Below are 23,186 nucleotides of genomic sequence, written 5' to 3'. Positions count from 1 at the left end.
AATTCTAATAGCACTCTCTTTACATTTGAGAAACGTTTGGCTATCGGAAAATAAAAACTTTAAATTTCAAATACTTATGGGAAGAAAATAAATTGAAGTTAAGTTCTTGTCCAGGTCAAAAGTATAATTTCCCTGGGTCTTCGTTTCGACCACTGTTGTAACGAAACGAAAAAACTTAGAATGTAACGCACTGCACCACTACACTCGGCCATTTCGTCCCAAGAGGCCATTGAGGCAGGACAGTATGTCATTGATCAGTTTCGCGACAAATCGCATAAATAGGTCCCTCCTTGGGTTTTTGTTTACTAAAAAGTCAATTTCTTTGGACGGTTTTTTGCAACTAAACAATGGATTAATTTTATTGTTTATTTACACAAATGTAGTGTCTGTAGGGGTAAACCCATGATTTAAATAGTAAATGCATAGGGTAAATAGGTTTTTGTCTGTGGTGTCTTTTAGGCATAAATCTAATTTCTTTGGTCCTAATTTCCTTGTTTTCCGTGGCATAAAATTACCTAGGAAATTATAAAAGACCATTAATAATTCGGAGTAAAGTTAAATTTTGAGTATTTCTTTATTGGAATAAGTTTAAAATATACATTTTAAGAAATAGGTATCAGAATAGATATAGAAAAACTTGTTTTTAACTCTTAACTCAATCTACTGCATTTATCTTCCTTAGTTGTTTAAAAAGGTCGTAATGATATAATATTCATTAGCATGAATGCTTGCAAAAGTACACAAAAATGGGTCGAACAAAAAAAAGCAAACCACAGAAGAAAACTTAGAGAAAAAAATATTTAAAATAATTTCCTTGGCTCCCAAAAATTTATGACCTCATAACTTTGTTTCTAAAACGAATTATGACACCCCTTTTAGATATATTACTTTAGTTTTTACTACTTAATGCAATGGGAAACAAAAAATAGTTAAAAACAAAAATAAAATTCGTGCCAAGGAAATTAGGCAAAATTGACCATTTTTGGCGAAATACCCTCCTGTGGCTGAAATGATGATTATTATTGCAATGATGTTGAAATTAATGACTGAGGTCATGCTGAGGTTGAGGAATCATATCAGGCTTTATTAATCTAAGCATATCAGTAATTATCTTGATTGACTAAGCAAGCAAATCAAGTTTCAGATTCATATTGTCCGGCAAAAGTATCTGCGATTCTGCGAGGTGCTGTGAGTGAGCAAAAATCTCAGCATATGGCCTTATGGCCAGCCCGATATGGAAATGGAAATCTTATCTAAGCCTTCTCCACATAAATGCTGACATACTGCAACTTTTTACGCTTTGACATGACACATCATTTCAGCTTCAGCAGTCTGTGGTGAATTTTTTTTGTATCTGTCATTAGTGTCAGTCGTTTTATTGCAAAAAATGAAACTCGTAATTTGGTAATTTTGTCGATAAAAATGTAATAAGTAAATCGTATTATTACTAATTACTCTTCAGATGTAGTGAATGAACTATTTTTAATTCATCTTCAATCAGTATTTTGTTTAAATAAAAAATAATAACATGGAAAACTCAGCAATACAAACATTAGAGACTGCTGCTCAGATGCTGATGGTAAGTTAATTTGGCTATTGTTTGTAGTTTTTAATTCAAATTTATATATCTACATCTTGCCTCTATTATGTAGAATAATTTCCACTTCGTGGTGTTTTTGTTTACCTATTATTTTTATAGGCACCGCCAGAAATGGTGTCATCGCAGCAGCGCCACCAGGCAGAAAGCGTATTCCTGGAATTCCGGAGCACTAAAAACCCCTACCAGCTGTGCAGGGAACTCTTGGAGAAGTCTTCTTCTGACTATGTGCTGTTTGAGGCAGCTGGGTTATTGAAGTCAGCGTTAATTAGAGAATGGAGCTTATTGTCTGCAAATGATATTTCATCCCTGAGGGAATACTTGTTGAATTTTCTTCTTAGGTCAGATACACCTCCATTCCTGAGAGAAAAGTTATTGCAGGTAAATATGATTGTCTGCAAAATTAAGGGAGTATTTTTTTTGGTTCACTGGCTAACAAATGTTAGGGTTATTATATAGACATTTTAACTGGATATTTAGTATTTTATATGTTACTTTCTACATGTTCTACATCTCAACTTATGATAAATTCATTAACCTCGTAAGACCGAAGAGCAAATTTTGTCGACTTCTAAGTATAGCCGAATGTGCTTTCAGAAGAACGAACAATTTGAAGTCGTAAACGCCGAGCACTTCGAGTAAAAAAATTTCTATGTTAGAGATTTTCTTTTGCACCCATATTTTCAGGGACCCTATATAATAGTGCATAGACCTTATTTTAGGTAAAAAATAATAAAAAAATGTTTTCTCTTAAAAGAACATTCGGTATTACAGACTTTAAAAATAAAAAGTAAATAAATTGTATTTTATACTTTTAAGAAAAACATTAATGTAACCTCCTTAATAAATTAATACTACATAAAGATACAATAATGATATAAATAAATGTAACTGAAAAGGCACAAGTATTTTAATTTTATTTAATGTTTCATTATTAGTACTTTTAAAAGTACTATCGGTTTTATAACATATAATAATGATAGGTTAGAATGTATAAGAAGTAAAGTGAATATTCATGTTAATTATAATATTTATTAAACTAAAAATCAGAACGTTCTCATGGTAAATTTTGTCAATCATATCATAATTTTAAAAGTCCAATATTCAATCCATCTCAATAGAAAAAATAAACAAAAATAAAACTTTCACCATCAAGACCGAATGTTCCTTGCAAAGAACTATTATTTTCAAACGAAAAAAAATCTTACAAAACTTCTTCGAATTGGTAAAAATAATTTTTTTGCTTGTTTAGCAGTATTTTAACTTAAATTATACTGGTTTTTTTATTTTTTTTTTTATTTGTGTTGAGCGGCTATTCTAGTTCAATAAAGTCCTAGTATCACTGCGACCGTTATCGATCTATTGTGATCGCCGCTGTTTTCCTTACAGTTCGCCTCCGAGTCCTGCATCCATTAGGAAGTGCAGTATCTTTTGGGGGGCGATATGTTTTACATCTTGTGGGCTTAGGATGTGTTTGCCCAGGTGTAAGCTCCGCTTGCGCATCAGAGGTCCGCAGTCCGTGAGCATGTGTAGTGGCGTTTCATCTGCCTCTTGGCACATCCTGCACGTTCTTGTTTCGGACAGTCCCATAGTGGACAAGTGCTTGTTTAAGCTGCAGTGTCCAGTGAGGGCTCGAACTAAGATGCGCATTTTGGTCCTACTCAGTCCTATGATCTGCTTAGAGCTTTTTCGATCATAGGCTTTTATGAGAGCTTTGGAATGAGTTAATCCTGGCGTGTCTGACCATGCCATAAAGGATTTGTTTAAATAGATGTTCTCCAGGGTCATTCGAGCGAGACTTTTGGGAACACCACAAAAGGGTTCTGGACCATATTGTGTTCCCTCCGCTCCCGCTCTGGCTAGTTCGTCGGCATTTTCATTGCCCTCGATTCCCGCATGACCTGGAACCCATCTCAGCGTTACTCTCCCGCCGCCGCCGCGCAGGCGCTGCAGCTGCTGACTACCCTCGCGCACGCGCAGCACAAGTATGTACTATTAAAGGCCGGTAGATCTATTCTCATAAATAAAACACTGGATACTAGAGATGAGACGTATTTACTAGAACAGATCCACACACTAGGTATTTTACAGTACTAGGCGAAGACTACTAAATACTTGATCCATCTAGTATTTTATAAATTACACGATTTCCGACCCTACCATCAAAGTAATAGAGGTTATTATTGCGTAATCCGTAGTCGTGTATTACGCGCACCTAGTATTTCTCGCTAAGCTTATGTGCGAACGTAGAGATTCACTCCGTCTCTGTCTAACCAAACAAATTTGAGCGCGACGAAGCAAACGCACACAAACGCAGTCAAACCATATTCATGTAAATAAGAAAAAATATGTAAATATTTTTATGAAATTGATATCTTTTAAATACGCCAACTTTTAAGTTGACAGTCCTAAGCCTGTAGAAGTATTCATACTACGGTTGTATCTTTTCAAAGAAAATTGTATTTTAAAGTCCTATTACGTGGATTAGTCCGCACTAGTCGCGTCAAGTATGCTAAATTACTACGTACTAGGAGGAACAGGTATTTGGATCGAGTATTAATAAATACTAGGAATAGGTGCACCTAGTATCAAATTTACCTAGTATAACCCATCTCTACGTATTCATAAAAGTTCCCACGAGTAGCTAGGGAAGTAATCGGTCACCCTCGGCAGAGCCCCGCATGCCCAGGGAAGAGCTGAATACTGCACCGAATCGCTCTGGTCTCGGGCAGGCACCGTTCAAGACTGAGCTCCCTCTCAGCCACGCGTTCATCGGCACGGTTCGCATCACACCTTGAATTAGGGGGAAATCGTCCATGGTACTTTCCCAAGGTAGCCATGACCACACTTTTTGAGGAGGCTAAGGACCTCAAGGTTTGTGGTATCCCTAGGAGAGGAAGGAAATGCAAAAGCAAAGCAGGATTGGGGTAGGAAAAGGGTGTTAAGGAGCATGGGATGCGTCTGACCATTTCCGTTACGTCTGTTTCATAAGGAACCAGACCAAAAACAGGCGGCAACCACGAGAAGGATAACAGTCAGGCTTGCCTTGAGGATCTACACAACCAGCGCTCTCCCTCAAGGCCAACACCAAAGCAAGCGGCCGGGACAGACCGTGCAATGAGCGAATTGGCAGCGTTACAGCGTTAAACGCATATAAGTAACACACCCTTTCGCTCGCCCCTTTTAATTATACTGGTTAGTTTTTCAATTAAACTACGTTTACGTGAAGAAAAAAAATTAATAGTACATCACGTCCTCTCGGAAGAACCACCTTGTCAAAGAAAAATGATAATTTGACAGTGACATTTTGTTTTTTTTACATTAATAAGTTCGGATACCTGATTTTGAATAGTTTAAGCCATATACTATAACTCTTTTTATTCAATAGGCGCAAATTTTTGAACTTAAAATTATCGCTAAAGTTTTAGTTCCTCTGAGGGCACATCCGGCGATACTTACAATTCACCTCCGAAAATGTCTCGGCGTTACTGACTACAAAGTTTCAGTTCCTTCTGAGGCACATCCGGGCTTACGAGGTTAAACCGAAGTGAACGTTTACTTGCTTATTATAGTGCCAATTCCAAATAAAATGCAACCCTTCATGAATTGTTGGCCTGAATGATACCTAAAATAAGTACAGAATTCTTGTTTTTTTCTTTTAGACTATTGCTATAATCATCAAGAGAGGCAGTATTGATGATGGAGGCAGAGAAAGGAGAGCATTAATTGGTGAACTAGAAAAAATGATTTTGAGCTCTCCTATAAGTCAGCAAAAATTGGCCTGCTCACTAATTTTAGCCATTATGCAAGAATATGCTATTACTGTAAAATCTGCCGATGTTGGGCTCATATGGGAAGTTCACTTTCGACTCAAGAAGTCATTTGAAGGAGTTGATTTGAAGAGGATATTCCGTTTTACTGTAGGTGTATTGGAGCAGATAGTACGCTCTGGACACCGGCCTGAAGGGGAGCAAGCTATGCTGACTAAGCAACTTCTGACAATTGTTGAAACAGTCTTGTGCTGGAGCCATGTCTCTCCTCTGCTGTCGAAGAGGTTAATCGGCGCATTTGAGGCTATATACGAAAGTGATACAGCCCCAGCATTGCGGTTAAGTCTAAGCTGGAGGGACACTATAATGCAGCCAGAACTCATTGCATTATTCTTCGAGATACACATGTACGTGAGGTCAAACCCGGAGTTAGCTAACCCGTCTTTAACCTGTCTAGTGCAACTGGCTAGTTTGAGTGGTGTTGTGGTCCATGTTGGTAATTTAAAGCAGCAGTATTTGGAGAACTATGTGAATAGTTTTATGAACATGATGGCATATGTTCAGCCAGTGGATAGGGAGATGCTTGGGATATCTGATATTCATAGGCGACTGATTCAGTTTTTCGCTCCCCAAATGATAGCATCTACTCCGCCAGCATTTCTGCAGAATTTGACATCTTTAACATGTACATGCATCAGGGCGTCAGTTGTTGAAGAAGTGGTAAGCATTTGGTGTAAAATAAAAAAAAAACATTTTTACTGTGTTAATTTTTAATTTGTAACTGTTTTTGTTTATTATTTTTTATACTTTTACAGACAAATGAAGACACAGTATGGAGGGAGTCTCTGAATAAGTTCCTGCACACATGGAGCTCCCTTGCCCACGATCCCGATGGATTCTCCAATGAGACCTTGATGAATCCTTGTATAGAAGTCTTCAACACTTACCTTCAATGCAGACTGGCACCCCCTGATGGGACTAGGTAAATAATTTAATTTATAATTTATTTAGAAACAAATCCTAACAGTACAATAGAGGAAAATAATTATTAGGTACACTTTGCATTGGAATAATTTGATTGTACAAGTAATTTGTTTATTTTCTAATAATTTTTGTTCTTCAACTGTTTCCAGAATATATTCATATTTTGGTTTGGTTTGAAGTTGATTGAGTGTGTTAATTTTATTTTTATTTAAATTATTCTTATCTTAGTTTTAACTTAACCTAATTTTTATATCATAGTAGAAGTCCCTTCAGGTTCAAAATTACCTAGTTGAGGAACTTGACAGTTCATGCTGGCTGACAGAAAAAACTAAATTAATCAACAGAGGCACAGCAGCTGAAGAAGAAGATATCAAAGATGACAACGAGGAAGATGAGCGGAAACTGCACAGCAACGTGTTGCTGACGATCGGAGCGATCGCCAGGAAGGCTCCAGCGCATTGCTGCCACGTGCTGTTTACATTGCTGCAAGATAGAAGCAAGAGGTTAGTAAAATATAGAGGTTAATAAAACTAAAGTCCGGTCGCCGAGCAGATATAATTACGTCCAATGACCCAAGCCTTCGTGCCTTCACCAAGCCAATCCTTATCACTCGCGCGTAATTATATTGCTGTCGCGACTGTACGACGGGCGGCCGCAGTGAGTGTGCGAGCGCGACAGCAATATAATTAATTACACGCGAGCGATAAGGATGAGTAGCTCGGCGACCGGACTTTAGAATCTTTTGCTTACTTGGCTTACTTCAAAGCAAGTCACCACTGAATCAGACCCTCTGGCTATTAATGATCCAAATAATATGAATTTGTTTTCAATTTGCAAAACACTTTTAATGATTCTGTCTGTACATCTAAATTACATACAGCATTTTGTAAATATTAAAATAATATTTTAATTTTTAATTACACCTCATTTTGGTACATACAATGTTAGACAAGTTTAAAGATTTGGCGCTTCTTATAGTTTACTAGCAACTTTGAACCCTACCACGCTACTAATAAATATTTATTTCAAAACAGGCTCGAAGGACAACTACAGCTAATGCACATGGGTAAACTGCCAGTAAGCAATGGTGAACAACTGGTGAGCCTGTTTGAAGACTTGCACTGGATCCTGATGATTACTGGTAAATATTATTTTGTCCTTGTTGTTTTCATTGTCATTGTTTAATTAAACGCTTATTTTAAAAGTGGGTTCATAAGCGGTCGACGAAGATCAGACTAGCTACCCTCGAATCCAAAGTCTGACACTGAAACTAAAGAAAAGTGGTTACTTGACTTATGACTTACTCAAGTAATGATAATCATTTGAATGAGTCAGCCGTCATTATTTATTTTTCATTCATACCAGGCATGTGCACTTGCAACATGTGTTATGTTTTAGATTTGGCATTTCCAATGCTTTCTTATGTATGTTTGCGGATTCCCCCGCCTAGACTCAATACGTCATAGAATGAGTAATTAGTATCGTAGGGAAACTTCGTGTTAAAAAAAAAAGTTGACGTAATACGGTAATAGGCTACTTTCCTAAAAATAACTTTTAGTCCGTCAATTATTATTAATAAATATTGGACACGTATATTTTTATTTGTCAATCAAACAAGTAATTACGAAGTTATGATGCGTTGAAGTTACGCGTGACGTCACACAGTGCTACACTTCTAAGCACGCCTTGACGTCACGGGTCTTTTCTTTTGGCTTGCTTTACCTATCTCTTTCAATTTCCATTAGTTCGAAAAGGTGAAAAATACGTATCGAGTATTTTTTGATAAGTTAACCGACGGACTAATTCAAACTCTTGCTTTTTTACCTAGGAATCATCCCTAAGGAGTAGCCTCGCAGGCTCACAGTAGTTTCTGAGATAACCGTAAATACTTTACCGAATTGTGTGTAAATCTTACGCGTCTCATTTCGATTTTAATTTAATTGAAATGATGAATTTTAATTTCTGTGACGGGTCTGGGTGTTTTCTATGTATAATATGTATTTATTTACAAAAAAAAAGTATTTAATCCTTAATACATAAACAATTGTTATGACATTAATTAATGCCGTCTGGGACTCAATCGGTTAAGTATGTTTATATCCGTTGTCTAATTCCTATAGTGTACAAGCTTTGCTTAGTTTGGGGCTAGCGGCACAGTGTAAAATGTCTTAGGATATTTATTTATTATTTTAATTTTATTTCAGGACATTTCCTAGCCATAGACTGCACAGAGGGTGAGACTGTGATGATACCACCGGAGATCATAAGCTACAGTATCAGAGAGAACGCCAATGTTGACGCTTCCCTCAGGTACTTGGTTGGGGAGAGCCATAGCACGGAAAATGTCGACCCGGTGTTGAAGTAAGTACATCATTTCTTATGTGAGCGAATGTTTTTTCTGTAAAACTGAAGTAAAGGGAAATAACAATATTTTACAGCATACACATGAATGACTAATGCCCGTTTTCACCATCAATCCCTAATTTTTAAGTGACCCCTATGAAAACAAAATTCCTGTTATCTGTTACCATAAGGGTCACTTAAATATTAGGGATTGATGATGAAAACGGGCATAATTCTATTTTTTTTATTGTAGGAAGCTCAACAGCTTTGTTTATAAATTGACATGTTACAGAAGGATCTACTTTTAACTCTAGCCAATTTCAGTCTCATAAAGCCTGGTCCGTGAGCACGTAGAATTTTGTCCAATGACCCTTAGGTAGCTTCCTAGACCCATCCTTATCGCTCGCGCGTAATTATATTGCTGTCGCGACTGTGCGACTGGCATATAAGTCAAATTGAAAGTAACAAAGATAAAAAACCTAAAAATAGTAATATCGTCACCTAAATGCATTACCGGTTACCTATGTAGGATTCCACTTACGCTTGTGAAGATCACCTTCAACCTTTACAAGTAAAGGATTGTATTGTTGTCATGCAAATTTAAATTCTGTATCTTTTCAACGGTTGGCTTTATTCTTGTAAAATCTTGATTTGGTCTCGTAAGTCGTATATTTTATTTCACACAATAGTCAACACTTAAAATGAATGAGACTGATAAGATAATAAGCAGTAAATAGACTATTCGCTTTTGTATACATAATTGTTTTGTATTCATGAATAGAATATGTAAGATCGCTTTGTTAAACTTTCCTCTTGCTTTGTAAAGAATTAGGATTGATGACAAAATACAAGGAAATCATGTTGACTGATCTGTTTTACATACTTATGCAAATCTTACATAATACAATTCAGTGAATGTATCTGATCTTCGTACACTTAAAATTTTTAGTATTTTTCGTCTATTCTTGCGCAATATTTTGAAATGAGCATAATAACATATTTGTATTCATCTGGGTGCTTTCTAAATAGATCTATATCTACAATGCTATCCATAAATAGCGTTAAGTTTTTTAGCCTTTATCTAGGTTGTTCGGACTTGTTCGCATGGTACAAGTTTTGTGTCTAATAGGTTCAAAAATACTAATAAATACTTTTCCTTTATTAGGTTGATGGGTGAAATCCTTCGCATAAGCGCGTGGGAATGCGCTGCGTTGGAAGCTGGTTTAGGAACGGTGTTCAGTCCAGAACTGTCTGCAACCATCTCTTGGCTTTTGAAGATATGGTCCAACTCTTATTTGATGCCGCAGACGTCAGTCTACTCTGAGGTTAGTTTAATAGTTTTAGGAAGAATTACTTTTGTGGCTATAATAAATTATAAACATGCAATGGACGGGGCACATGGCTGGTATAACTGTCAGTTATTTCTTGAGCCATGAACTGGAAAACATAGCGTGTGGCTCCCACTCGGTGGATCGATGATCTAGTGAATGAAGCATCTGGATGCGGGCAGTGCAGAACCGGTTGTTGTGGAAATCCTTGTGGCCCCTTGTGGGAGGCCTTTGCTCAGCAATGGATGGTAAAGGATTACCTTTGGTTGAAACGAACGTTTAGTTATACCAGTAATAATCGCCATAAAAGTTGTCAATAATTACCTTTTTAAAAAAATAAAACCGACTTCAAATGCGTGAACACAAAAAATAACTAAAAATTAAAAAAATTGCGTATAAAAAAGTTCATCCCCAATTTTCCACCCTTGGGGGTGAAATATTTTCTTCAAATTCGCATGAAATCACCCTTTTCATAATACCTATTCAACAAAAAAATAATCGTTCAAATTGATTTATAATCGGCGGAGATATTGCGTATAAAAAAGTTCATCCCCAATTTTCCACCCTTGGGGGTTGTTTTTTCTATTATTAAATTTAAATGGGACCACCCTTGAGGTATTACCTATACGCCGAAAAAAGATTTGTTCAAATCGGTTCATAATTGGCGGAGATATCGCGTAACAAACATAGAAAAAAAAAAACATACGGGTCGAATTGAGAACCTCCTCCTTTTTTGAAGTCGGTTGAAAATAGTATCGTGTTGTCATTTGTAATAAATTCAAAAGATTTTGCAACGTCAAGTGGCAAAAATCGGGACTAAAAGTCGTCGCAATTTTATCAACCCGGAAAGCGATCGTAACCGTATCAACTCGAGGCGGTCAGGATTCTTTGTAAGAAACTCCATACTACAACTTATCCACACCGTAACGTAAACGCCTCGCCTTGCGTTTGACAGCGCGCGAAAGGCGATACGGTGTTGATTCCTTTTCGAGTTGATAAGTCCGCTGTTAACTTAATAACCGAGTACCTATAGTTCCAAAATACTGGACTGTCCTATCGATGACATTGACAGTGGGGCGCCACCGTCAATACCGGATCGCTGGTTCCGATTTTTGCCATGTTGGAAACCATATAGTTGAACGATGGTAGCGCCGCCCTGTCATTGAGTTTGGTGGGACAGTTCAGCTTGGGTCATCTATAACAGTTGGCATCCCTGGCGATTGACAGGAGGACTATCGCATTTGCGCCATCTTCATGAGTGCAAATGCGATAGTCCTCCTACCACTTTAGCGCTCACCAGTTGGTGCCACTGTCTTCGCTACTAGCAAGGGACAGGACCTTACTCTACAGTGGCGCTAACTGGTGAGCGCTAAAACGATAGCCCTCATTATCAGACAAATGAAGCGTAATTATCTTGAACCCTGACCCTGATAAAATCAAGCTTTTATCTCAGATGTCGCCGATCCTAGAGTGCGCTTTCGGACGGTCGTCGCGCGGCGTGTCGTGGGTGGTGTCGCGGCTGGCCAGCCGCGCGGGCGCGTGCCTGCGCCACCTGGCCGCCCACCCCGCCGCCGCCGCGCAGGCGCTGCAGCTGCTGACTACCCTCGCGCACGCGCAGCACAAGTATGTACGGTCAAGTCCAGGGCCGCCCATTTGTTTAGGCCTCAGCCTCGAATTTAGCGGGCAGCGGCGCGGGAGCGGGGCGGGCAACGCAGACCCGTTCTCGAAACAAGCGGGCAGCTCGCGCGGCGCTTTAGCGGCGAAGTGTTGTGTTCGGGGTTGTGTTGTCGAGATATTTGTTTTTATTCGCAAACGAAATGTCTGAACAACGGCGACAATTTTATTTCGATTCAAATTTATTCCTAACCCTTGATTTATTGTGGGCAAAAGAAGGAGTGCGCTGCCCGCTCGTTGCCCGCTCCCGCGCCGCTGTTTTCAAGAACCGGTCTATTTGATTTTACGCATAAGATCCTGCCGCTACCGCCGCCGCTCCGCTGCCCGCTAAATTCGAGGCTGAGGCCTTAGGACCCCCGCCGCCGCCGCGCAGGCGCTGCAGCTGCTGACTACCCTCGCGCACGCGCAGCACAAGTATGTACGGTCGAGTACTTTAGACACACGCGCGGTCAGCTCGAATGGCATGGGTCGCCATATGAGGAGTTCATAATCAAACACCCGAACTGAGTCAATCCCGTTTATTTAATGAATGCTAAAATACAATGAAGCGACTTATATCTATAGGATAAATGAGCATACACATTAATACAAGGGTTGTTAGTACATACATCACATATGTACGGTCAAGTCCAGGGCCGCCCATTTGTTTAGGACCCCCGCCGCCGCCGCGCAGGCGCTGCAGCTGCTGACTACCCTCGCGCACGCGCAGCACAAGTATGTACGGTCGAGTACTTTAGACACACGCGCGGTCAGCTCGAATGGCATGGGTCGCCATATGAGGAGTTCATAATCAAACACCCGAACTGAGTCAATCCCGTTTATTTAATGAATGCTAAAATACAATGAAGCGACTTATATCTATAGGATAAATGAGCATACACATTAATACAAGGGTTGTTAGTACATACATCACATATGTACGGTCAAGTCCAGGGCCGCCCATTTGTTTAGGACCCCCGCCGCCGCCGCGCAGGCGCTGCAGCTGCTGACTACCCTCGCGCACGCGCAGCACAAGTATGTACGGTCAACTCCAGGGCCGCCCATTTGTTTAGGCCTCAGCCTCGAATTTAGCGGGCAGCGGCGCGGGAGCGGGGCGGGCAACGCAGACCCGTTCTCGAAACAAGCGCGGCGCTTTAGCGGTGATGTGTTGTGTTCGGATTTGTGTTGTCGAGATATTTGTTTTTATTCGCAAACGAAATGTCTGAACAACGGCGACAATTTTATTTCGATTCAAATTTATTCCTAACCCTTGATTTATTGTGGGCAAAAGAAGGAGTGCGCTGCCCGCTCGTTGCCCGCTCCCGCGCCGCTGTTTTCAAGAACCGGTCTATTTGATTTTACGCATAAGATCCTGCCGCTACCGCCGCCGCTCCGCTGCCCGCTAAATTCGAGGCTGAGGCCTTAGGACCCCCGCCGCCGCCGCGCAGGCGCTGCAGCTGCTGACTACCCTCGCGCACGCGCAGCACAAGTATGTACGGTCGAGTACTTTAGACACACGCGCGGTCAGCTCGAATGGCATGGGTCGCCATATGAGGAGTTCATAATCAAACACCCGAACTGAGTCAATCCCGTTTATTTAATGAATGCTAAAATACAATGAAGCGACTTATATCTATAGGATAAATGAGCATACACATTAATACAAGGGTTGTTAGTACATACATCACATATGTACGGTCAAGTCCAGGGCCACCCATTTGTTTAGGACCCCCGCCGCCGCCGCGCAGGCGCTGCAGCTGCTGACTACCCTCGCGCACGCGCAGCACAAGTATGTACTATTAAAGGCCGGTAGATCTATTCTCATAAATAAAACACTGGATACTAGAGATGAGACGTATTTACTAGAACAGATCCACACACTAGGTATTTTACAGTACTAGGCGAAGACTACTAAATACTTGATCCATCTAGTATTTTATAAATTACACGATTTCCGACCCTACCATCAAAGTAATAGAGGTTATTATTGCGTAATCCGTAGTCGTGTATTACGCGCACCTAGTATTTCTCGCTAAGCTTATGTGCGAACGTAGAGATTCACTCCGTCTCTGTCTAACCAAACAAATTTGAGCGCGACGAAGCAAACGCACACAAACGCAGTCAAACCATATTCATGTAAATAAGAAAAAATATGTAAATATTTTTATGAAATTGATATCTTTTAAATACGCCAACTTTTAAGTTGACAGTCCTAAGCCTGTAGAAGTATTCATACTACGGTTGTATCTTTTCAAAGAAAATTGTATTTTAAAGTCCTATTACGTGGATTAGTCCGCACTAGTCGCGTCAAGTATGCTAAATTACTACGTACTAGGAGGAATAGGTATTTGGATCGAGTATTAATAAATACTAGGAATAGGTGCACCTAGTATCAAATTTACCTAGTATAACCCATCTCTACTGGATACTCATCTTTCACATTATATTACCTTATTTTAGATACAATTATCACTTAGCACAAAAGCGCGCGGAGTCGTCTCCGCGCGTCCCTCTATTCAGACGTTTGATCCTACGTCCATATCACTATGACAGCATCTCATTGGCCACAACGATACCGTTATTTTAACGTTTTAGATTTCTCGTAATTAACAGTACGGTCAAGTCCAGGGCCGGCCATTTGTTTAGGACCCCCGCCGCCGCCGCGCAGGCGCTGCAGCTGCTGACTACCCTCGCGCACGCGCAGCACAAGTATGTACGGTCAAGTTCGTGTCTAGGGCTGGACCGTGAGTTTAGGACCCTGGGCAAATACTAAATAGACTAAGAGCTAGTGAACGCCAGACCTACGTCATTTTATACAATCTGAAAGTTTGTCAGCGTATGCTCCCAATAAAGGATATAATGTTGGTGAATTATGAAGTTTGGGTCATCGTGGCTTTGGGAGCTACCCTAAAAAAACTATCTGGCAAGGAGTTGGAACTGTCAAACCTGTCTGCCTGTTGGGGAAAATACTTCTAATTATTGCCCAAATATCATACATAAAAAATCAGATTTTATGGTACATATAACGTAAGTATAACTTTTACGGTGGCTTTTTCTGTATATTCAATAGACTGTAGTTCTACTAACGTTATAGGTACCATTAATAATCTGATTTTAAACCATTTAAGCGAACATTGTACAAAAACTGTCATTCTTGGACAGTTTTAAATAGTTGACATTTCAATTGTTAGTGTCCGACCGAAACAAGTTTTACGACCGAAACCGAAACCGAAAACGAATTTCGGCAACGGTGTCTATTTCGGCCGAAACCGAAACCGAAACCGAAAATTCCTTACAAGGCTCATATTTTGAGGGAAAAATTTCAGTTATTATAATCAGTCTTTATTATTTTCTCTTTGAATTGCATTAAAATTGAACTAAAAGTGCCTTTTTACTCTAAAAGGTATCAAATTATGTATTAAAAAAGAAAAAGAAGGATTTATAGTCTAGATTTTATTTAATTACTCGCAATATTCAGGACATCTACATAACCCGTCCCATGGTCGGGTCTTTTACCTTAATTTCTCAAAACAAAATTGGTAGTAGGTACGTAAGTTAGTATCTACTGTACTTGCCACTTGGATACCTTGGTGATAAATACCTACTAAAATGAACTTTGAAACTGAATCCATAATATTATCACCATGAAATGCACTAGATAGCCATTACTATTATAGTTATTACTACTTAACTAATGTTTGTTTACGTATAGCATTTGCGAACCAAAAAAAAATGTATAGGTTAGATTAAACTTGATTATACTTTTATCAGTCATATTGAATATTTTTTATGTTTACACCCGCTCTTATGTTATAACGACATAAAATGAGATAAAACATACCAAATTCAAAATAAATCACTCGAAAACTCGACACCACAACAAAACAAAACTAACAGCAAACAAACAAGCGAGTGAATTACGACATTGGCTCTGATCGGATTCATTCACTTATTCAACGCGCCGAACATGACCGATAACAGCGCGGAAACTCCCGAATGCACATTCGGTTTCGGTCGTAGTTTCGGCAAGTTTGCCGCCGAAAACGAAACTAAACCGAAACTCGTGTTTTTACCGAAACTCAACCGAAAACGAAACCGAAACCGAACATTCGGTCGGACACTATCAATTGTAGTTGGCTATGCAGTCGTAGTTTGAAGCTGTTGATAATAGCTGCTTCTAGCTGACCGTGTACGGCAGGCCTAAGTCTGTCTAGTGCCTTTCATTTGGTAAAGTGTATACTTCCACATTCTTCAATAAACATGTTCGATGTGTTTTCAGACAAAACCCCCTGGCCAGTTGCGAGGAGTTCCTCAACCTGGTAGCGTGGGAAGCTTCCGGGAACAACCTGCCCGGTGAACTGAGGAAAGAGTTGCACAGAGCTTTCGCCATCTGTGCCACTTATGCTGAAGGTTAGTGAAAAAGAACATTAATAAACAAGGCGAGAGTGAATAGGCACTTACAGGGCAGATATGTACCATCCTAGACTACATCTCACTTAACACCAGGTGCGATTGCGGTCAAATACCTGCCTTCTCTTGCATAAAAAGAATTCAACTGCCAAAATACTCGTACCTTTATGATCCAGAATAGGATAATGATTAAAGGATGACTCTAGACAATAAAATTGAATGCATTGCTTCAAAAATATACGTTTGTTTTTATCAACTTATCATACTTGCCCTTTTTTCACCAGGTTTTTTTTACCATCCTGGGAAAGCTCTCGGCTTCCATCTCGCCTGATGGAAGATGGAAGCGATTAAGGCCCGGTTTCTACCAATGCGTAGCGGAGCGGAGAAATGTTTTGAATGACCAGTCAGATCATTCTCCAATAATGAATGAATCCATAATGAAATCGGATTGGCTTCGCTTGGTGGAACTGGAAACCGGCCCTAATTTCCTTTCGTTCANTCACAATCATAGTACAGGAATATTTTTAGCACAAAGGTTACGGCTGTGACCTTTTTAGTTGTTTTTTTCAGACAGCACCAGCTTCTGCACTAGTCTACTTCTTGCACTTACATCTCACCATTTCCAGGCAAGCCTCGGCAGCTACGGGCAAACCGGTCCATGTAGGCTCCATCTTGCTATCGACTCTGGTCCACCCCCAACCAGTCGGGTAAAGGGAAGACTCGAGTCGGTTGCTTGCACCTGATCCTATACGCGAATCCCTTGATTAAAAAAATAAAAAAGAATTAAAAAAATACTTTTTGGTTTTTGTGAATTTTACTCAATATTTCAATTTTTTTGTATGAAAAGGCAAAAAGTTTGTTCTAGAAATAAATTCGCCATCCTTCAATTATCCGAAAATGATACCACACTTGCTATAATACCCATAGTTTTGAAGATATGGGCCTTAAAGTGAAGCGCGGCGGAAGGAAACTTGCCCCCCCTCCCCCTGCTACCACAGGGGGGGCTCCCGATGTCTACCGACGGAAATCCACTCAGGAGCACCCAAAGAACCACTATTGTAAAAATGAGCCTTCTATACCAAAGTGGAGGGGTTCTTGCACTAAATTCCCTACTAAGCGGCCATCAGCTCTTCGAGCTATGTGCCCCGCCCACTGCCACTTGATTTTAGCAATTCTGCGGACTATGTCAGTCACTCTGGTTCTCCTACGGATCTCCTCATTTCTGATTCGATCACGCAGGGAAACTCCGAGCATAGCACGAGAATTTCAACCTTGTATTTAAATAAACTGTTTTATATCCCTAGGAGATGTAAGGAATCGTCTACTATCCAGCACGGTAGCGCTACAGGAGAAGCTTATGAACCTGATCAACATGGAATCCGATACCGAGCCAGTGCGAAACATGCTAGCGGACACTTTGGATTGCTTCATTGGAGTCACTGAAGGAATGCTTGAGGTAGAATATTTTAGTGCATAATATAGACGTATTCACTCTATCACTCGTAATTTGAAACTATGAATGTCAGGTAATACTTGAATGAGAACAGAAATCACAATCTCTATTTTTTAAGAATAACCTTGCTGTCTTATAATATTTTTTCCAAGTATGTAAAGTTAAAATCTAGATGTGCACGCTAGACTATACCAAACTACCTACTCAAACCCAAGGTTTATATTTTTACTACCGTGTAATGGCTATGCATGCTCACGTGACTTCAAACGTCGAAACACAATATCCATAGAGAAGAAGAAGAGTTAAAATCATTTTGATGTCCTTACTATTTGTACAGCGCCTAGAACTTTCCATGACATTTCCATGTACACGTCCAAGAAGTTATTTATCAGCGTCGAAGGCAGAAAATATTACTTTTTTGGGAGAAAAATGTCGTCATTTGTTTTTTAGGTGGGAACAATGGACGAGCAGTTTATGATGCTGATCGGCGCCATAGACAAGGTCCCCGGGATCATATTCCGCTACCATAACTACCCTGGCGTGGTGTTGCCAGCTCTCAATCTATTGGCGAAGAGCGCCAAGCGGATGCTACACTCGGTACAGCCGCAGAATGTCAACAAGTACGTCGATGATTCTTATTGCGGTGGAATAAAGTTGTTTCTTCTTCATTGGAAAAAGCGTCGACAACAGCCGAGATCAATGACTTAACTTACACGTTATAAAATCTTGTTGCTTAGCTTTTTGAATAAAATTGCCATAAAATATTTCAAGTCAACTAAAAGTTATGTTTAGTAATTGTTATTTGTTCCAATAGGTTCCTAGAAGTGTGCAATACTACATTTGAAGTATACATGAGGTGGAATTCCGGGAAAATATCAAGCATTCCGCAAGATGCCGAAGAAGAAGCTTATGAGGTAAGGCCTCCGCCATAGTAGCGTCTTTCGAGCGTAGTCATATTGCTCGTACACGCGCAGCGTTGAAGCGGCGCTGACTCACACCCGTATTCACAAACGATGCTTGCTTAAGTGAAGTAGCAAATCGAACGCACAGCGTTGAATAGAGCTCTTTGATTGGTTTGTGTGTCACCCTGTGCGTCCACGCGCACTGTCAAACCTCATAGTAATGTTTGTGAATACGGGGGTCAGTGTTGCAGTGACGCCAATCAGGTGAGATGCAGGCCAAGAGCTTCCTCGTTGTGGATAAAAAAAAATCCGATCGCCGAATCTATGTAGCGCTGGCGTCGCCAATACAGCCGATCGTCGGATCTACGTAGTTTTGGCGTAGCTGCGTTGGTGGCCGCGTTGACGCTGCGTGGGCGTGGATAATTAAGATGACTAGGGTAAGGTGGGGCACAATGTTACACGGGGTACAATGTTACAATGCATATTTCTCCGTCCCTTTCTATATTTGATAGTTCAGCGGCTCAGTTCAGCAGCTCTTATGAGGTTGACAAACGTGTATACCAACATCATATAACTAATAGAAAGGGACGGAGAAATATGCATTGTAACATTGTACCCCGTGTAACATTGTGCCCCACCATACCCTACGCTTGAAAGACGCCTGTCCCTAATTAAATTGCATCCAACTTTCTATCTCTGAAGACTCGAGTGATTTTTGTCTTCGAATGGATTTTGGACCAAGCTTATTTATGTATGGACTTTCCAGGACATCTGCGCGCTAATGGAAATGATATGCTGCATCGCCCGTAGCGGGGCACAGCGGACGACCACGTCACCAGGCGCCGTCGGCGTCGGCGAGACATGTGCGCGTGGTTTGCGCCTGCTACTACCACTCATTACGCCGGCGCTATTGGCGCTGCCCACGCTCGCGCACCACGCCTACAGGATGCTGCGCGACCTGGACGCCGCCGACCAGGTGCGTGCCCTCCGCCGTGACGTCAGCACGTGACGTCACACGCGACACTGCTGGCGCTGCCCACGCTCGCGCACCACGCCTACAGGATGCTGCGCGACCTGGACGCCGCCGACCAGGTGCGTGCCCTCCGCCGTGACGTCAGCACGTGACGTCACACGCGACACTGCTGGCGCTGCCCACGCTCGCGCACCACGCCTACAGGATGCTGCGCGACCTGGACGCCGCCGACCAGGTGCGTGCCCTCCGCCGTGACGTCAGCACGTGACGTCACACGCGACACTGCTGGCGCTGCCCACGCTCGCGCACCACGCCTACAGGATGCTGCGCGACCTGGACGCCGCCGACCAGGTGCGTGCCCTCCGCCGTGACGTCAGCACGTGACGTCACACGCGACACTGCTGGCGCTGCCCACGCTCGCGCACCACGCCTACAGGATGCTGCGCGACCTGGACGCCGCCGACCAGGTGCGTGCCCTCCGCCGTGACGTCAGCACGTGACGTCACACGCGACACTGCTGGCGCTGCCCACGCTCGCGCACCACGCCTACAGGATGCTGCGCGACCTGGACGCCGCCGACCAGGTGCGTGCCCTCTGCCGTGACGTCAGCACGTGACGTCACACGCGAGACGCATTTCCGTTTCCATGGCCCCGGAGGGCATCATCGGGATGTAGTGGATAGGCCTCGCCTTTCCGGCGAGGAGTCTCAAATAACCCATTCGGCCAGAAAAAAAGAACTATTCCTAATTATAGCCATTGCCAGAACGCCACTGTTTTATAATTAACGCAACTTATTTTCTGTCCGCAGTTAACTACACTTCCGATCGGAGACTACAACATGGTGGTGACGGCACTACGCGTTGGACTTACCGCTGTCTCGTACGACGTGTCAACCCTCTGCTGCGACACCATAGTCGGGCTCGCCAACAAAGCGCGCACGCTAGGTGACGACAACCCATTCGCTTTGTCCCTTCTAACCCTAGCTGAACTGTTACTCATGCTGATCATCAAGATGGAAATCCCTCCGGACTCCATCCCAGCCGCGGGCGCCGCTATATACGCGCTCACGTGCGTCAAACCGGCGCTACTAGAAGGCCTCGCGCGTCAGCTGATCGAGGCCTTCGCGGTCAACGACCCCGCCAGCGTGCCGCGACTCGAAGAAGCCTTCGGCATACTCACCAACGGAGTCCTCTTCGACGGCCTCCGCCCACACAAACTGCGCTTCCAGGACAACTTCGATAAGTTCCTAGCCAGTGTGCACGGCTTCCTCATCGTAAAATAACTTCTAATAGACGACTGCATGTGATTTCTTCTTATCGGCGTCCTGTCGGTCATACGATTGGCGCGAGAGCAACAGTGGTATTTCAAAAAAGCTGAAGCTCTCGAACGCCGCGTACTTCCTAATATTGATTGTTTAACGACAATCGAACGAGGCCTAGACCTCGCCTTTGTGTAATCTCTAATTCAAATGCAGTAGCAACTCTGCAGGCTTTTATAGCGAATGACATTATGAAACGACGCCTCATTGGCGTCATCTGACATAACCTATTCATATCGTTAATGTTTTAACTAGATTTTAATTGTGATTCAGGACGAGCTATCTTAAACTCGACGCGGTGGCAAAATTAGCGTAATCTTAAAATATTAATGTAATTTTGGCATTTTTAGAAACTAGTTATTGAAATAAATTGAACCAAATGTTTTAAGAAGACTTGATTGTTAATATGATTTGCGTATTCGTGAGACTTTATTGCGTGTTCGAATGTTGATAAAATGTGTACTTAAATTAATGTCTTGAAAAGTCCCTCCACGGGCTGTGTAAACTTTATTTGTAATGAAACACTATTGTGTAAATTAATATTTGAGAGTGTATAATATGGCATATAAGCGCCATAAGCGGAAAAGGCTTGTTCTAAAGAAATATTCTTTAAACGTTTAATGGCCTAAACGTTAAACAGGGTGCTTTATGACTCCAAAATTGACTGGCTAAATTATTAATGACTCTTCTTTTACACTTTTCACAGTCGCATTTGGAGTCTGTAAAATTTTATTGTAGCTATTCTTCAAAAATTCTTTGCCAGTAACACAAAAAGTCAATTTTATAGTTTCGTCAGCAAATTGCTATCTTATGTTCACAACGAAAAAACAAACTATAACAAATCTTTAAAGTGGTTGTGAATGTGTAAAGTGCAGAAGTAAAGATTTACTGTGGTATTACATAATTATGAATATAGTTAGATTTATTAAGTACACTTAGTACTTACGGCTAGTTAGGAGAATTTGTGGTTTCTACTATGATAAGGATTTGTAAACTGTATTGAGTTTACATATTTTATGAGAAGTGTTAAAATGCACTTTCAATATTTATTGCAGGTTTTACTCCGTCTTATATATTAGCGTTAAAGTGTCTTCTGGAATGAGCCTCGTAATTTTTGCCATTTGGGCGGGTATGCTAATTTTCGATGCATTGTCTAAAGAAAGTTCTTTGTAATCTCAATTTCTTTCAGCCAAATTCATTAGAATACATGTTAAGTACCTCTTTGTCTCGTCACTGCACACGTAGAAATAAATGTTTCATAAAACTAGTCTTTCTAAATATTATGTCGCATCGCATCCAATATGTGTGATTTTACTGACGTTGTAAGTATTGATTTATCTGTTTTTGATATATTGTTAAGTTTATACCTTTCTCTATCTCTCTCTCTCTCTTTCTTCCTATCTATCTCTCACTCAGACATTTATGATGCAATCAATTTATTTTTAGACTAACAAGTCTACATTATTTTATAATTGTTTGCAAACTATGGCAATTTTTATTTATCATATCATTCCCACTAAGTAAGTTTTCAAACTTGTCTAATTGTGTGCCTATCGTTACTTGATAAACGAATAAGCAACTTTAATATTACTGAAATAAGAAAAAATATTTTCAAGAACATTTAATTTTATTAATCGTAAAAGAGAGTTGAGAGTAACATTATGTAAATCCTGTAGTTATCTCAGAGACTTATAGCAAACAATTTTATTGTATTTCTAGTTTCGAATATTCGTATTAATGAATTGTATGTAGCCCGAGCTTAAGAATCTTGCAATACCATAATTAAATAACGTTTTAATTACAGCCATATTAACATTGTCTTCCTGATATTTTCAGCCAACTTGTACCTGCTTGATATTTTAGTTTTATTTACAGTCAGGCTATTATTATAACACCTTGTAGCAAGTTAAAAGCTATTTAGTTATTGTTAATTTTATTAGGCGTAGAGATATTTAAGTTCCTTCGTGGAATGATTGTTTTATCAGTGAAACTAAATATCTACATAATGCCATGTTGTAAATACTCAGAACATATTTTAATACCTCCCTGGTAATACCTTTTCAATATCTGTATTGCATTGAATAAATTGTACAAATTTCATAAAGCATTCATTTGTTTAATTTTAAACATTATACCCCTCCTCTTGTTTATCTTCTGTTTTATTGATCAACGCATGCCTTGTTATTAGGGCCTCCGCTAAAACTCGGCCGGTTCTGTATCCAAATTAGAATAGAGGCCTGTACTCCAAATGGATTGAGAGAAATGCATGGAAATAAAGATTTAATTAGGTAGGAAATCAAATTCATAAATTGAATAATAAACTTTGGAACGCAAAAAATTCAACTAAAGTGAGCCAAAGTTTGGTTGGATCAATAGCAATTGCCTCGATCCCGGACTAATTGCACGAAAAAAAAGTAAATGTCATGACTGTCATTGTCAATGTCAATATCGTTAT

General features: G+C 40.7%; 1 protein-coding gene across 2 annotated transcripts; it reads left to right on the top strand.

The window, feature by feature from the left end:
• The first annotated feature begins 1,380 nt into the window (after positions 1-1,380).
• Positions 1,381-22,835, top strand: LOC114350500 (exportin-4). Of its 2 annotated transcripts, none has more exons than XM_028301329.1 (15): positions 1,381-1,579; positions 1,700-1,978; positions 5,260-6,087; positions 6,183-6,349; positions 6,696-6,854; positions 7,386-7,492; positions 8,556-8,712; positions 9,860-10,019; positions 11,476-11,645; positions 15,955-16,085; positions 17,390-17,541; positions 17,989-18,158; positions 18,353-18,452; positions 19,207-19,385; positions 19,502-19,834. In XM_028301329.1, the coding sequence occupies exons 1-15, from the start codon at positions 1,529-1,531 to the stop codon at positions 19,563-19,565; spliced, it is 2,874 nt and encodes a 957-aa protein (XP_028157130.1). In that variant the 5' UTR covers positions 1,381-1,528; the 3' UTR covers positions 19,566-19,834. The 2 variants fall into 2 exon arrangements, with proteins under 2 accessions (XP_028157130.1, XP_028157129.1); XM_028301328.1 differs by lacking the exon at positions 19,502-19,834 and adding an exon at positions 20,222-22,835 and having other exon boundaries at positions 1,529-1,579; positions 19,207-19,416.
• Positions 22,836-23,186: the final 351 nt, after the last annotated feature.

Source organism: Ostrinia furnacalis, unplaced genomic scaffold (assembly GCF_004193835.3).
Source record: "Ostrinia furnacalis isolate ACB-3 unplaced genomic scaffold, ASM419383v2 OfSCF0912, whole genome shotgun sequence".
NCBI classification, from domain to species: Eukaryota; Metazoa; Arthropoda; class Insecta; order Lepidoptera; family Crambidae; genus Ostrinia; species Ostrinia furnacalis.
Note: the sequence above shows the minus strand (reverse complement) of the source record. Positions and strands in the feature narration are given on the sequence as shown.